The sequence below is a fragment of the Electrophorus electricus genome, chromosome 3 (assembly GCF_041902795.1).
Source record: "Electrophorus electricus isolate QZ-2024a chromosome 3, ASM4190279v1, whole genome shotgun sequence".
Classification (NCBI taxonomy): Eukaryota; Metazoa; Chordata; class Actinopteri; order Gymnotiformes; family Gymnotidae; genus Electrophorus; species Electrophorus electricus.
In genome coordinates this window covers 39,117,298-39,131,454 of record NC_137499.1, presented here as the reverse complement: position 1 = coordinate 39,131,454, position 14,157 = coordinate 39,117,298, and the positions used below count along the sequence as shown (strand labels likewise).

At 43.4% G+C, this 14,157-nt stretch overlaps 3 protein-coding genes and 1 long non-coding RNA gene across 11 annotated transcripts; 2 read left to right on the top strand and 2 right to left on the bottom strand.

Moving 5' to 3' along the window:
• The first annotated feature begins 132 nt into the window (after nucleotides 1–132).
• Nucleotides 133–1,911, top strand: si:dkey-66i24.7 (uncharacterized). The gene is made up of 2 exons (XM_027015731.3): nucleotides 133–355; nucleotides 902–1,911. The coding sequence occupies exons 1-2, from the start codon at nucleotides 262–264 to the stop codon at nucleotides 1,480–1,482; spliced, it is 675 nt and encodes a 224-aa protein (XP_026871532.2). The 5' UTR covers nucleotides 133–261; the 3' UTR covers nucleotides 1,483–1,911.
• Nucleotides 1,912–2,144: 233 nt separating this feature from the next.
• LOC113580895 (uncharacterized) lies at nucleotides 2,145–5,250 on the bottom strand. Its single transcript, XM_027015730.3, has 3 exons — nucleotides 4,588–5,250; nucleotides 3,642–3,882; nucleotides 2,145–3,138 (listed from the first exon to the last, which is right to left on the bottom strand). The coding sequence occupies exons 1-3, from the start codon at nucleotides 4,882–4,884 to the stop codon at nucleotides 2,420–2,422; spliced, it is 1,257 nt and encodes a 418-aa protein (XP_026871531.2). The 5' UTR covers nucleotides 4,885–5,250; the 3' UTR covers nucleotides 2,145–2,419.
• A 138-nt stretch (nucleotides 5,251–5,388) lies between these two features.
• Nucleotides 5,389–9,470, bottom strand: elob (elongin B). The gene is made up of 4 exons (XM_027015645.3): nucleotides 9,333–9,470; nucleotides 7,974–8,108; nucleotides 7,399–7,507; nucleotides 5,389–6,789 (listed from the first exon to the last, which is right to left on the bottom strand). Exons 1-4 carry the CDS (start codon nucleotides 9,333–9,335, stop codon nucleotides 6,677–6,679), a joined length of 360 nt encoding a protein of 119 aa, XP_026871446.1. The 5' UTR covers nucleotides 9,336–9,470; the 3' UTR covers nucleotides 5,389–6,676.
• LOC118240083 (uncharacterized) lies at nucleotides 9,435–14,144 on the top strand. Of its 8 annotated transcripts, none has more exons than XR_004775262.2 (5): nucleotides 9,449–9,691; nucleotides 9,889–9,938; nucleotides 10,208–10,471; nucleotides 13,008–13,101; nucleotides 13,186–14,144. It is a non-coding gene; the product is annotated as an uncharacterized LOC118240083 (long non-coding RNA). The 8 variants fall into 8 exon arrangements; XR_014122919.1 differs by having other exon boundaries at nucleotides 9,454–9,938; nucleotides 13,186–13,307; nucleotides 13,521–14,144; XR_014122918.1 differs by having other exon boundaries at nucleotides 9,455–9,938; nucleotides 13,186–13,338; nucleotides 13,521–14,144.
• Nucleotides 14,145–14,157: the final 13 nt, after the last annotated feature.

The following is a 14,157-nucleotide window of genomic DNA, read 5'->3' as shown; positions in this document are numbered from 1 at the left end:
ACTGAGATAAAAACTAAATATCAGCGCCTTTTCTCATGAAGAACTAGCTAATTCGTATTTCTTTGATGACTACATTTCCCAGCAACCTCTAGAGGAATTCCGGGCTTCGGGGGTAGATATACATGCGTCTGTGAAGTTAGGCCGTTGTTATATTCATCGCTGTTGTTGATGCTCGAAAAAAAAAAGTCATCGCTACCAATTTGCCGTTGTTAAAATCCACGATTAAACTGACATCCTTTCGCATAAAACATAATTGAAAGGATGGAAGTGATTGATTCTATAGTCACGGACAGTATTGAGGTGGAGGAGTCATCTTCCACGGTTTCGGCGCTGGATTCTGAAAGAGCGAAAGCAGGTAAGTGTGTTTTCGTGCTAGTGCGTGTGAGCTTTACACGGCCCTCATGCGAGGAGTGCCGGTGAACAACTTGGTTATACCGATGGACTTCCAGCGTCCCTCGCCCGCGTGTCCTCGGAATATGACAACTTTAAAATCCGTCAATATCCCACACGCGGTTCTTGTCGACTCTCAGTCATTAATCCAGAGGGAAGTGTTTTTAACTGGGAAGTTAAAACAGCAATGACTTACGAATGCGACAAGTTCACGTTCATTTAAGCACACGTGGTAGTCTGAGAACTTTCCCATTTGAAAAGGTAGTCATTCGGGGTGGACTCCACACCAGAGGACTTTCAGAGGAGCTTTCCTCCATAGTCCTCCTTGGGTCTACGACTGTGAATGTGCATCATAGTGCATTAAAAAAGATAATTGTTTTAGTTTTGAAAAATGCGTAACTCATGTTAGATGCGTAGGTATCGGGACCACAGTGCATTTTACGTCGTTTTTATTATAGACACTAATGTAAATTAAACTTTTTAAAATTTATTTACTCTTTCCCCCAAAAAGAGTTTGTATGGACTTTGCAAGCCACGTGGCATCTGGTTCGCGTTCGGCTGGACATGGACCAAGAGTTTGACCAGCCGGTATGCAAAAAGAAGCAGCTGTGGGAGGCCGTGGCCCGGAGAGTGACGGCCAAGCTCCGCGCAGAGGGCTACCACGAGGTCTCGGTCAAAGCCTTTGAGTGCGACCTTAAGTGGAGGAACATGCTGGCCACCTACAGGAAGAACGCGGAGCGCGCCACGCGACTGGGTGTGCAGAGCGTGCACTGGGAGTTCTTCAAAGCCATGCACGAGGTGCTCGGCCGCAGCTGCGAGGAGCTCGAGGCTCGGCGCAAGGCCAAGGTGAGCAGCACCAAAGTGGGCAAGGCCGTGGCAAGCAAGCGTTACACGCCGATATTGCCCACGCCGACGGCCAGACCCCCACAGGACGTGCTGCAGCTGTACCTGGAGCTTCAGGAGAGGAAGCTGAACATGTGGGCGCAGCAGAAGGCGCTGGAGGAGAGGAAGATCGAGGCCATCAATAACCTGGCCAGTGCCATCAGCAGTCTGGCTCAGGGCAGCACTGGGCAGGCTGCAGACCACCCTTAGAGCCCTAGCCCAACCCATCAGACTAGACGTTGTTTGCCTGTTTGTTTTCTAGAGCAGGTGTTTCCATCTCTGGGTCTTGCGAGGTCCAGTATGTGCGTGTGAGTTGTGGGAGGAAACACTAACTTCTGCATTGATGAGACTTGAGGCTGAAACTGGATAACTCTGCCTTAGACAAAACGCTCGTGTCTTGTATTCGGATAGGTCACGGAAATAAGTAGCGGAATTTTCTGTGCCTTCACTCCATTTTGCTGCAATATACCGCTATGTATGATAATTATTTAATGTTAACATTTGTTAATATAACAACTGGTCATGTTGGAATCCAGTTTGTTACTAGTTAAACTGGATATCAGCTGGTGTTTATTTTGTTTGGTTTGAGTGATTTAACTAGTTATAAGAAGCTGTAAATGGCTAGTTTTTATATTAAAAAATATATATACACAGGTAACTGATCTATTTAAATTATTTACTAACTGGATGAAAAGAAAATGCTACTTCAACTGAGAATTTGAATTTTCAGTTTAAACCCAGTGCATGTTATTGATCCCAGTTGTTCCTACAGTGTTATGCACACAGGCAAAACGATGCGCTATGAGAAACAGGTATTGAGAGATTCCAAATGTTCATGGTTATGTAAACAAAACCACTGCATTTAAAGCATAGCTGGTGCGACCATCTTTATCCCCCCAGTTCCACCATCATGTCTGTGAGCAGGGCTCATATGATGTTAAGTACACTTGCCCTGGTGCAAGAAGGGATCAAAACAGACTGTCATGAAAGTTATTATAGATCTACAAAACATCAACCAGTGACAAATATGCATTAGTTTAACACTTTGACTAAAGAATAAATGGAAACAGTAAGTTTTGCAGAGCGATTTGGAAACAGTAGACTGGTTTGGAAAACGCGTGAAGCTAACCGAGGCTGTGCCCATGTTTCAATTAGTCCCCGCCTCCAGGGAGCTGTACAAAAGACTTACAACCGCATCTCTTAGCTTCACGCCACCTTCCTCTCCCCCTCCCTCCTCCTCCTCCTCCTCCTCCTTCTCTGCTTGGCCCTTGCTCACAGACCCCATATCCAGAAGTGCGTTGTGCAGTATGCAGGATGTCAACACTGCAGCTCTTGCTCTCTCAAAGTTCCCCATGTCTAGGTACCTCAGCTTTTGGAACCGTTCTTTCAGGTCTGCTACAGCCTGGTCGAAGCGAGCCAGATGGGCCTCCACCGATCTGTTGTAGAGGTTTTCCTGTGGGCTTCGCCCTGGCAAGAACGGGGTGAGTATGTGTGCCGTGAGCGGGTATCCTGCTCCGGCCAGCAGGCAGGTCCGGGGAGGCATGAGCTCAGGGTGCAGGCGGAGCTTCTCGCTCAGGCCACGTCCCCTATCCTTCTCAGAGCCCCTGGTGATGCGACAGTGGATGAACCGGCCTTCACTGCTGCACACCAGCTCCAGGTTCAGCCAGGAATCTGGGTGGGGCTCCTTCTTCAGCCTCTTCACATCTGGGACGTCGCTCTCGGAGTCCTGTTTGCTGATTGGAAGGCGGATGGGGATGCGGGTGTGTCCCAAGACTCCCAGCACTCGCGGGAGGCCTTTCTCCTCCAGTCTCTCATCCCAGCCCAGCCAGCTGGAAAAGGGAAGCAGGTGCTCCAGGGCCTCTGGACCTACAGACAGAGGAGCTCGTAGGATCAGAAACCATTTTCCTTTCCTTTTTCTGCGGCTTCCTTTAACACAAGGTTGTTAAACGCATGAGAAATTTGTCTTGGTGGTTGTAACATACCACACAGACTGATCTCTAGACTATAAGTGCACAGAACAGGTAATGAACTAGACTCGATAAATAAAATTGTTCTCTTAATGTGTCATTTACAACAAGTTTAATAACGTATTAGTGAGATTTGTCATCCAAAACCTTTCCTTTTTATTTTTTTTAATGCCATTTTAAGTTAAAAAAAATAAAAAATAAAATTTGCATACGCTCCTGTTATATGCAGTACAGACGGTATATTACTGTCTGATGGGGGCATTGTGCATACATATTTCTAATGTGGATATGTTTGCTTTAAAAGTAAATCAAATCTACTCATGTACACAGGTACATGACCATGCCATACTATGGTACAAACTGAGCATGTACAACATTAAACAAGTGCGCCAACATTCGTACCAGTGGGCCATTGAATCATCTGCTCTTCCAGCGCGTTCACCCTCTCACAGAAGGAGAAGAAGATTCTGTGAATGTTGCCTTTCTCCAGACGGAAGGTGGAGGAGACCGTGCGGTAACTGAGCCGTTTGGACAGGAGGGTGAGGGAGAGGAAGACCGTATGGGACAGGGCCAGGCGTGCCCTGCCTGCCATGCGTGCCTGCCTGCGGCCCGAGTGCGAGCTCTGTAGAAGGGCTGCGACGTACTGACATGCACAAACAGGAATAAACATGCGTTACTGTTGAGCACCAGGAGACAGGGAGAGAAATCTCAAGACTACCTCAGTCATCTAGAGAATGAATTAATTAGGAGACAAGGTTTTTCAGGTGCGATCTTTCTTCCAAAGTTTAATTACTGTATAACTCAAATGTATGCTATATATTTTTATTTAACCTTCACAAATCTGTTATGCAGTAAAGTATAAAATGTCACATGCAAAGAATTTTGAGGTCAATGTATTGTGATATATAGCATTAAAAAAAAAAACCTGACTAGTTAAGGTCAGGTGTAGGGGAGGATATGTGGCATGACTGGTTAAGGTCACAAACAGGTTTAGAGATCCTGTGTGTTCTATTACAAATTACTTTCATAATACAGTCCTGGTGCCAATTACACAGCTGCCACGTCATGTTAAAAGAACCAAACGTAAACTCCAGTCACCCATTTGTCATTTTAGCAATTTATATCCATTAACAATGATTCCTTACTGAATCATGTTTTAAACTAACTTGATTGTTTTAAAACTACTTTATTTTATGTCTAATTTTAAACATGGACGATGTTAATGAAACAGTTTGGCTGCCAAACATTTAGAGAAAATGCGTTGCCTATTAATACAAAGAATAAATTGTCCAACAAGTGTCCGTTTCATCTGAACACGCGCTAAATGCCGCAGGTGCGTGAACCGTACCTGCACGGCGGGGTTTCCCTCTATATCGCCGGTGCTCTCGCGGTGCACGGCGGAGGCACGCGGGTCCGACACGTGCGTGGTCGCAGCGGGTCCCGTCTCGTGCGGCCGAGAGACCTGCAGCAGCACGGGACCGCACCGTGCCTGGACACGCGCCACCAGGTCCGCTTCCATCAGCTCTTCCACCGCTTGGTCCAAACGCTGGTCCAGCTCCCAGCGTGAGAGAGGCTCCCAGTCTATCTGCACGAGCTCCACCATTAACCGGCCCGCGGCTTCCAGCGAGCACTTTAAACGCTCCATCTCTACACGACTATACACGTTAACGTGGGTTAGCTACGTAGCACACTCCAACACCCACTGAATATCTAAAGCCACCGGGTCCCCACAAGTGCATAGTCATCTAAACCCAAATTAACTTGTACTGGTCAAAGCAACTAGCTTTGGCTAGCACTGCATAGACCTACCCCCCCCCCCCAACATTGCTTGCTAGCTAATCGGCCCAATGTTTAATTTTAGCCACCAAGCACTATAATCTAGCTCCTAAGGTGGTGCTGCTGGCGAACTTCGACTCAGATCTTAACTTATACTCTCGCCATAAGTGTGATCTTTCCTGCACGGAGAACTTGCTAGCTGGCTGGGTGAAATTTGTGCAAATTTTGCTTACTGCGCATGCGTACTTCAGTTATTAGGTCAGTTCTCACACGCGAAAAGTTACTTCATAATCTGACGTCAGGAACAGTAGTAAATATACTACTGATTAAATCTTTAAATTAACGAGGAAGAAAAACCATTAGATATTTCAAATTCTGAAAAGGGTTGGTTTTAATTTAAACTTACAGATACTGATGCGTCGCTTTGTTCATCTGGATTTCTTTTTATTTTCTGAAGGAGCATTGTGAGGAACAGGTTTCAGCACAGGAATTCTCAAAAACAAAACTCTAGTTCTGTTTTTGCGAATGAACACCAGGTCAGCATTCGTTAAAACTAAACAAAATACTGGTTTATGAAATTATGCCCAAAAGGGATGACTTGACTTACTGCAAAATGAAACCTATACCATTCTCTCTCGCTCCCCCACCACACACACACACACACACACACACACACACACACACACACACACACACACAAACAAACAAAAATCATGTCTCCTTTGGTTTAAACAAACATACTAAAAAGGACATCTTTCAAATGGAATGCACACTAAAAAGGTACAGAAACAAGCTACACTGTGGTAGTTTTAAGAAAGAGGGGAAAAAAAAACAACAACAAACAAACAAGCAAGCACAAGTTTTTACAAATAAACAACCACTTCGCAAATTTGTCAAGATGTACAGAATTTTGCATTTTGTAACCTTCAGGGATATAAACTCGATGTTCATTACGACTTCTAAATCACTCATCTGCATTTTATGGCAGATTAGTAGCTCTCAACCCCAAAGCCACAAACTGAGGGATCTAAACAATAACAATATTATTAAACAATGAAATATGCTAGTAACAATTTCATCAAATGGGAACAGTGAAATCTTTCAGCCCCTCCAGCACCACAACAACCCTTCGCCAAGTACACGAAGCATTAAAAAAACCAAAAAAAAAAAAAAAAAAAAAAACCCCACAAAGCTTCAATTTCCAAACGTAAACACGTGAATTAAATTAAAAAAAAAGGTGTGATTTTTAAATAGTCTGTTAATCGCCTTCCAGATGACTGACAGCAGCCTGACCAATGAACAATTTATCCAAGTGCACAGGCCCACAAGAGCAAATCAAATGTGCCTGAGCATATGCAGGGGGCTGGGAGGAATATTGGGGATGGGACTCGGCACATGAAGAGACAAAATCATGGTCAGAAAGCTGCACAGCTAGAGAAGGACTGCAAGGAAAATGGATCTAATTTTCAGCAAAATTCACACCATCAAACAACCACTCTACCTCATGCACCCCGTACCCCCTCCCTTACCCCAGTCTTCCCCTTTGTAATTTTAACACACAAATATATTCTCTACATTCCTGATGTTGCCCCAACTCCATAACCCTCCTTGCTTTAAGCACCCCCACCCACCCTACCCTCTGTTGTCTGTCCTCACAAGCTTCACTGCACAGCCTGTTCGCTGGCAGTGCTGCCAGAGTCCTGGGGCTTCATGACATCAGGGAGCTCAGGAGGACTTGAGAAAGGTTCCACTCGCAACGGCTCAAAAGCATCATCTGAGGAAACAGCCAGTCCGATTGGTTGAGGTCACATGGATATGAAAATAAGACTTTGCATCCAGCATTCCAAAGTCCAAAACAGGACTGGGCAATACATCATTTGGTAATCATTACCACAATATTGGCCTTTGCATTCTCAAGTGCAGAAGACTGCAATAGACATTTATTACATTTACCCGACACCTTTATCCAAAGTGACTTACAATTATGACTGAGTACAACTTGAGCAATTTAGGGGTAAGGGCCTTGCTCAGGGGAAACTTGGCAGCAGTGGTGATTGAACCAGCCTTCTGATTACAGGTCAAGTACCTTAACCACTGAGCTACCACTGCCCCAATACACAAATGACACTCCAGATCAGTGTTCTGGTGGTTTTCTCTTGAAATAAACAAATCACAAGATGCAACAAGTATATAAATTTGATAAACTAGTTGTTATCAAGTTTGTTATGCATTTTTCACCCTTATTCAATGGCACACCACAATTGCAAATTGCAGCAATATGAATCTACAATACAAGACTCAATAGCAGTTTCCCCATATTGTGCAACCTTGGTCCAAGATGGTATCAAAGATGTGAGACGGACAAACAAGAGCATGTCCTCACCACTGATGCGAAAGGCCAGGCCTACTGTGGCTGGAGCCTGAGGTCTTGCTGTCTGGTTTGTGAATCCACAATCTCCAAGGGTCTTGCTGTCTTCTAGCAACATGTCATCCTACACAGGAGACACAGAGCGGGTGATGCATGCGAATACACCCATTGACCAACAGAGGATGAGGGCCAATTTTCTTTTTTTTTTTAAATGGAGAGCTGAACTGACACTAGCAATCTCCACCATTGTAGGGTTTTGCAAATGAAGTGCTCAAAAGTGTGTTTTGATACAAACATCAAAATATGACGGTAAGTGTTAAACAAACAATGTTACAGTGTAAAGCTTCATTAAGCCCATTTTCATAAGTGATGACACCCATTTAGACTCAGTGGAAACCTTGCAAAGAGGTTGCATCACTGTGACAAATCAAAAGACACATTTAAAGACAAATAGTTTTAAATTCCTCAAATGAGGATGGGCTGGAGCCACTGCTCTTCCCACAAAAGCCACAAAACAAAACGTTTCACATAAACCAAAATGAAGGCAGTGACTTGAGAATACAGTCACACTTCGGCTCCCCTCAGCTGACCTTGTAGAGTCTCTGATCCTCCGGGGGCCGCTTTAAAATGCCCTCCACGATGCGCTTCAGCTCATACACTGTGGTCGACTCCTTGGCATCGGTGAAGATGGTCGTCTTGTGACGTCGGATCATCAAAAACACGTCCTGGGAGAGGAGGGGGAACGTGAGTGGGAACTACTGAAACATGACTTCTCGTGTGCCACGACAATCTTCAGCGGTTACACACACAGGAGCACTATGAAGCACAGTTTGTCTCATTTATAGGAAACTGCAAACTTGCACATATTTAATGACAGGTTAGAATTAAAGCTATTCCTGTAGTTTGCACAGAATTATCAGTTTAGCCATCTATTGCAATTACTGGCTTTACAAACATGATTGTGTAAACTGGCTGTCGTGAACTTGGATACAAAGATATGAAAGTAGAAATGCTGGTATCTGTGGACATGTACAGAGAGGGCATTTCACCTCTACAGGACAGCAATACATCTATAATTATAGTCGCATAGCTATAACTTCCCGCAGTGGAGATGGTAACACTTTCCTACACCATCCATAATCTCTGCAGGTCGCTGACTGACAAGTTAGGTGTACTGAATGTTTTTGGACTAGTGTACATCGTCATATTAATGTTTACTTCCAAAACTGACCGAAGCTTGTAGGTAGCAACATACACCTGCGTGCTACACAACGCACAACATGTGGGCTGCCAAAAGCAATCTCAGTAGGTCTGTAATTTGACAATCCCAATGATAAAAATGGCCAAGATACCGCCTGTCGCGGAGCCTAGCTGGTTAATGTTATTTAATAGCCGACTTCAAAGCTAGCTTGCCATCTGCTTTCCTGGCCCGGGCTGTATTTTCACTGATGGACACCGTGGTGTAGGGCCACTTCTAGCTAGCTGGCTATTCATGTCAAGCCTTGTAGCGATAAATAAGACATCCAAACTAAAGTGTCACTAACGGTACCCGTACGTGGAGTGTAAGGTTACTTTTAGCAAGCTAGATAACCTAGCCAGCTAGCTAGCGCTACAGAGCTAAGATAAAAAACAAATATTTGGGGGATACCTAACCCTAAAGCTGCTTGCGACATACATATATAGATATATAGCTCACCACAAACATCGGTTTAAGAAAAGGTGAGGTATAGTTTAGTGTCAGCTAGCTCATGTTCACTGACGTTAGCTAGCTTGCTAAAAATATTACGAAACAAAGATGCTTCTCAACATTTCACGGGCTAAACATTTACACCACCATACAAAAACACAGTAAACTTAAGTTACTCCACTTTTGAAAACATAAGCCAATAAACGTGTGTTAGTGGTAAACAAACAAACAGATTCTGTGTTTTGGGTTATTTTCCCCTCACCATTGCTCTGTGAACTCCTCTCTTCCTCTATCCCACCCTGCACTGCGAACACCGCTCTGCCTTTGTGCTGGTCCTCCACAATCCCAGATGCCACTGCGTGGGCCCCGCACGCACGCGCACGCGCACACGCATTTAATTTATCGCAGCGCCACGTAGACCGTTAAACCATCAAAAACTTTTAAGAATGTAGTCAACTTTAGCACTGAAGGCAACCAGCCAGTAGCCAGTTTTCTGCCGTTTTTCCGTTATTCCGTGTACCTTGGGCCGTAGGGACCTTCACCTTTGTGCCGTATTCCAGTGCTCCCTGTTTCCAGACGGTTTCCATACCTTTGCTCACATCATTTTGGTTTTAGGCAGAGGTGGTTAATAACATTTACTCCATTACAAAAAGGACCTTTTTGAATAATTTGTACTTTTAATAGTTGTTTTAAAAGAAACTACTTTACTCTTATTCGAGTACATAGTCAAAAATGTACTTTCACTTTGTTATATACGTCAACGTTTCCCCCGTTACATTTTAAAATATTTTTTTTATGTTTCACTACAACCTGTCAAGTGAGAGGGTTGTTGAAATCTCTAAAGATGATCACAGAGTGTCACTACTCAGTAAGTTACACAACTGAACGGTAGACTAACAATGAACAGAGAACAGACACGCTCTACGGCATGGGACTCAAATTACATTTATAAAAAGTAGCTTACGATATATCCTTTTCTTTAAGGATGACATATTGGTGTATGAAAGCGATGCGCTCTCATAAAGCTCTCTCATTAATATGAAAGAAAAGTGGGAACCAAAACTTTGGTGTTGCTAGCTACCAGGTGAGCTCATGCAGATGTGTGTATTGAAGGGTGACACTGGTCTTATTCCACAGGCTCCCCAGCAGGAACAGACATTGTTATGAAGGTGATGTGTATGTGGAACCACCACGTGACTGGGAGTGGGAAGACCATGGGTCAGAGAGGTCACATCATTGCTTCACTGCTGTGGCCAGAGGTGCATTCTTGCCATATCGCATGAAAACATATTTTATTATAAGTATAGCGACTTCTTGAGGATCTCTGCCTCTGCTCAGTGATACTGCATTGGCAGGAGCTTCCCGCAACCGTACTGAATCAAACAGGCTGGAATGAACACGGTAATCCCGTTTATGCAATTTCATGTTACCATTGGAATAATTGCACACAGTTGATTTACAGTGGGCTAAAAGGAATAGTTAATGTTCAGATTAGAATAACATGTAACATTAGAATCTGAGACCTACTAAATTTATATGTGAAACCACAATGGTTCTAACATTTTTTAATTTTAAATTTGACAAAGGTGTAAAATACTTAACTTGGCACCACAGTGTTTTAAAACAATTACCTGAATTTAATTGCATTATTTATAATTCAATAAAATTGTCAGGTGTGGAGAAGTCTAACTCCTATTTTATGCAGCAGTGAAAAAGTATTTGACCAGTTTAGGATCTATTCCAAAACATCCTTGTTAAGCAAAAGATCATGTTTTAGATGATTACATAGTGAATATAAGTTACTGCATTTTATTTGTATAGAAAAACCAACTGTCACGTTAGTGTCCAGTTTGCCCATAAACATAAATAATCTCTAGAGTTTAAACACCCTCTGCCTACAGAAAGATGTTCTTAAATCGTCCTCTGCTCAGTGAATAAAATATGCACGAGAAATTGACAGCCACTAGATGGCAGTAATGAGGACTCAAAATGTTCGGGTAGGCGTGTCTCAATAATGGCCCTGTCCAAATAACTGCACCTGCAGACGGCCGGTTCAGATGTGCAAGGCTGTAGGGTTTCACATTTTCACATTAATTTCAACCAGTAGTTAAGAACTATGTTGCTGTGCACTACAACCCACTAGATGGCAGCAAAGAGGACCAAAACATTGTCGGGAAGGTGTGGTGTTGTCGGCGTGCCTTCATTATGGCAGGTGCGCACGCCAAGAATGATAGACTTGTGGCTCTTCATTGTGTGGTCGTGCACCTCTCAAATGTTGTAACCTAGTCGATATTTAGAGACTTCTGGGAGAATACTGCAAGGATGAAAGCCTCAGTGAATAGGACATTTTATTGTGCTGTTACGTAAATTTTATCAAATGTAATAAAATTTCAATACATACTCTACAAGAAAAGGACAAATGTGGAACGGTACTGTAGAAATGGGAATCTAATAGTCCTAGGTCATCTGTTCACGGCTATATTTGATCATGTATATTGCCAGCTTTACTATAGTCCTGGCCAAAAGTTTTGAGATGGACAAATTTTGGTTTTCACAAAGTTTACTGCCTCAGTTTTTTTAGATCATTTTGTCAGATGTTTATATGGTATAGTGCTCAAAATTTTGCCTAACACCACCACCATGAATAAGGACTGATATCAAAACATATCTTCCCCCAACGATCCAGGAGACGTTTGGTGAATGAACAATGCTTTATTCAGCATGATGGAGCACCATGTCACAAGGCCAAAGTGATAACCAAGTAGCTCGATGAACAAAACACTGAAATGTTGGGTCCGAGGCCAGGAAACTCCCAGGATCTCAATCCCATTGACAACCTGTGGTCAGACCTCAAAAAGAGGGTGGACAAACAAAAACACAGAAACTGTGATCAACTCCAAGCATTGATCAGGCAAGAATGGGTTGCCATCACTCAAGATTTTGCTGAAAAGCTGATATCCAGCATGCAAAGGCAAATTGCAGAAGTCTTAATATTAACAGTGTTGACTTTTTTAAAGTCTTTACTTAAACTGGATGTATTTGTCACTAAAGCTTTTAAAAACTCATGAAATACTTGTAATAATTGTACTTCACGATACCATACCTCTGACAAAAGGTTCTAAAAACAGGTAGGAAACTGTGAAAACCAAAATTTGTGTCAGTCTCAAAACATTTGGACGACTGTACATAATGTTTTGGTATTAATAATAATAGAATTATGATGTTTTTGGTTAATGCTAAACAGAATAACAGAGATCTCATGAGAAATGAGAATCAGTCTCATTTCACTTTAATGTGTGTTGTCTTATGCCACTATAAGGACACGGGCTACCAGATGACCTTACAATGTAGAAACAGTCTTCGATGGTTTGGGTCATCATTCATTCCCGCGTCAGATCTGCGATGCTTTATTAGAGATTAAATTAAAATTATATCTTCAACAACGTCCTGACACGGAGGACTTTAGGACTGAACAGAATTGGGACAGTTTGTTAGTCTTTACAGATACTGTAGAAAATGTTAGCAAATGAAAAGGGTTTTCTTTTACTGGTGTTCCAAAATTAAGATCGGAGATTAACAAAGTGTTTCGGATTAGCGATTGCATTGTTTCTATTGTCAAAAGACCATATTGCTTCACACTTACGTCCCCTTTTCTCTACACTTTGTCTGTGCTCTGTTGCTTAGCATTAGTGTTGTTGTAGGTTAGTTAAGGTTTTGTATGTTTGGTATGTTACCATGAGAACACGGAGACGAGTAAGCATGACTCCAAGGTAGGATTAATTACCCTCCACCAGCAATTGGAACTTTCCTAAACTACATTTTTTATTAATTTAATTCCTTCAAGCACTGGTTAGTCGTGAGCAATGTTGGCAAAAAGTCATGGGAGGATGGAGAGGATGACTCATTTATGCATGATTATGTTTGTTATTATGCTCAGCAAACCTCCCCGCACCGGCGGACCATCATTACATCAGAGTACGCTTTCTCTTGGCAACGAAGCCAAACCTGTTTACTCCACCACACATGCAGAAGTGAGTAGGAATGTCCCAACACGACGTCTTTCCATCTCCTTTTACCAAGTTTGTCGTTTTAGTTCCCTTTTCTACTTCTTAAAGAGTTTCTCAGGGAGAAGTGAAGACGGGCAGCCATTGACATTTCTGATGAGTGAGCCGGGCGGTCCATCTCATATACTTCAACACATTCACGGGATGTCCACAGCCCTAAAGATATAGTACCGGTACAGAGCCTCATGTTACCCATGTTGCAAGGTCTGTTCTCCACAGTTACATTTTCAGCATTTGGCAGAAAATGTAAAAGCATGCTTATAAAGCATCTTAGAAACTGTTTTAAATATTGTTTTCTAAGTACACCAACTGACTGCATATCGTATGCGTACCATAATCAGTTCTGCTGTACCGTTTTATGACCTTAAACACTACAATGTGCACAGCATAATGTTCTGCGTAGCCTCAGAACCAGCAACTGGGCTCGAAATCAAGAGGGTGTGGCTGTGAAAGAAGTCACCAACCCCCCCGAGACCACACCATACGAGAGCACCTACTTCCTAGACCACTGCAGCTCCGCTCCCGCCAGCCGGCCCGCGGCAGCCTCTGGCCAGCCAATACACTGGTACCACCACGACATCCTCACAGGTGCTCCAGAGCCTCATCGGGCTGACCTGGGCCAGCCAAAACGTTTGTTCTTCCTCAACTCCCAACAGACACCAGAGATGAATAACCGACAGGTCATAATGTGTGATGGAACACAAACGGAAACCCTTTAGTCTTTAGCGCACCACACACGCTCGAGCACCGATACGCTACCGATGTCGTCCATATGTTTGAAATCTGATGCCATCCCAATGTTCCCGCAGGAAAGCAGCGAGGCCCTTCAGGTCCTGTGAACCCGAGGAAGCCACACAGAGGTTGCAGTGGGCTGCTCGTTGCTGGGAGACTGACTGCACTGCCTTCCGCCTCTACTGAAGGACTTCGGCAAGAGATCAGATGTGTTGTGTACAGTAGTGATCTTGAACCAGACACGTCTTCATTCACTTAATAAAGAGATATGAGAATGATTTTCCCCCCAGT

What these genes read in the sequence shown, in the direction of transcription:
- si:dkey-66i24.7 (XM_027015731.3), top strand. Translation starts at nt 262, where the DNA reads ATGGAAGTGATTGATTCTATAGTCACGGACAGTATTGAGGTGGAGGAG. An exon ending in TTCTGAAAGAGCGAAAGCAG is followed by an intron (nt 356 to 901) that starts GTAAGTGTGTTT and finishes TCCCCCAAAAAG; the next exon opens with AGTTTGTATGGACTTTGCAA.
- LOC113580895 (XM_027015730.3), bottom strand. Translation starts at nt 4,884, where the DNA reads ATGGAGCGTTTAAAGTGCTCGCTGGAAGCCGCGGGCCGGTTAATGGTG. An exon ending in AGGGAAACCCCGCCGTGCAG is followed by an intron (nt 3,883 to 4,587) that starts GTACGGTTCACG and finishes TGTGCATGTCAG; the next exon opens with TACGTCGCAGCCCTTCTACA. An exon ending in GATGATTCAATGGCCCACTG is followed by an intron (nt 3,139 to 3,641) that starts GTACGAATGTTG and finishes CTCTGTCTGTAG; the next exon opens with GTCCAGAGGCCCTGGAGCAC.
- elob (XM_027015645.3), bottom strand. An exon ending in AGGATCAGAGACTCTACAAG is followed by an intron (nt 7,508 to 7,973) that starts GTCAGCTGAGGG and finishes TCTCCTGTGTAG; the next exon opens with GATGACATGTTGCTAGAAGA. An exon ending in CCTGGCCTTTCGCATCAGTG is followed by an intron (nt 6,790 to 7,398) that starts GTGAGGACATGC and finishes CTGTTTCCTCAG; the next exon opens with ATGATGCTTTTGAGCCGTTG.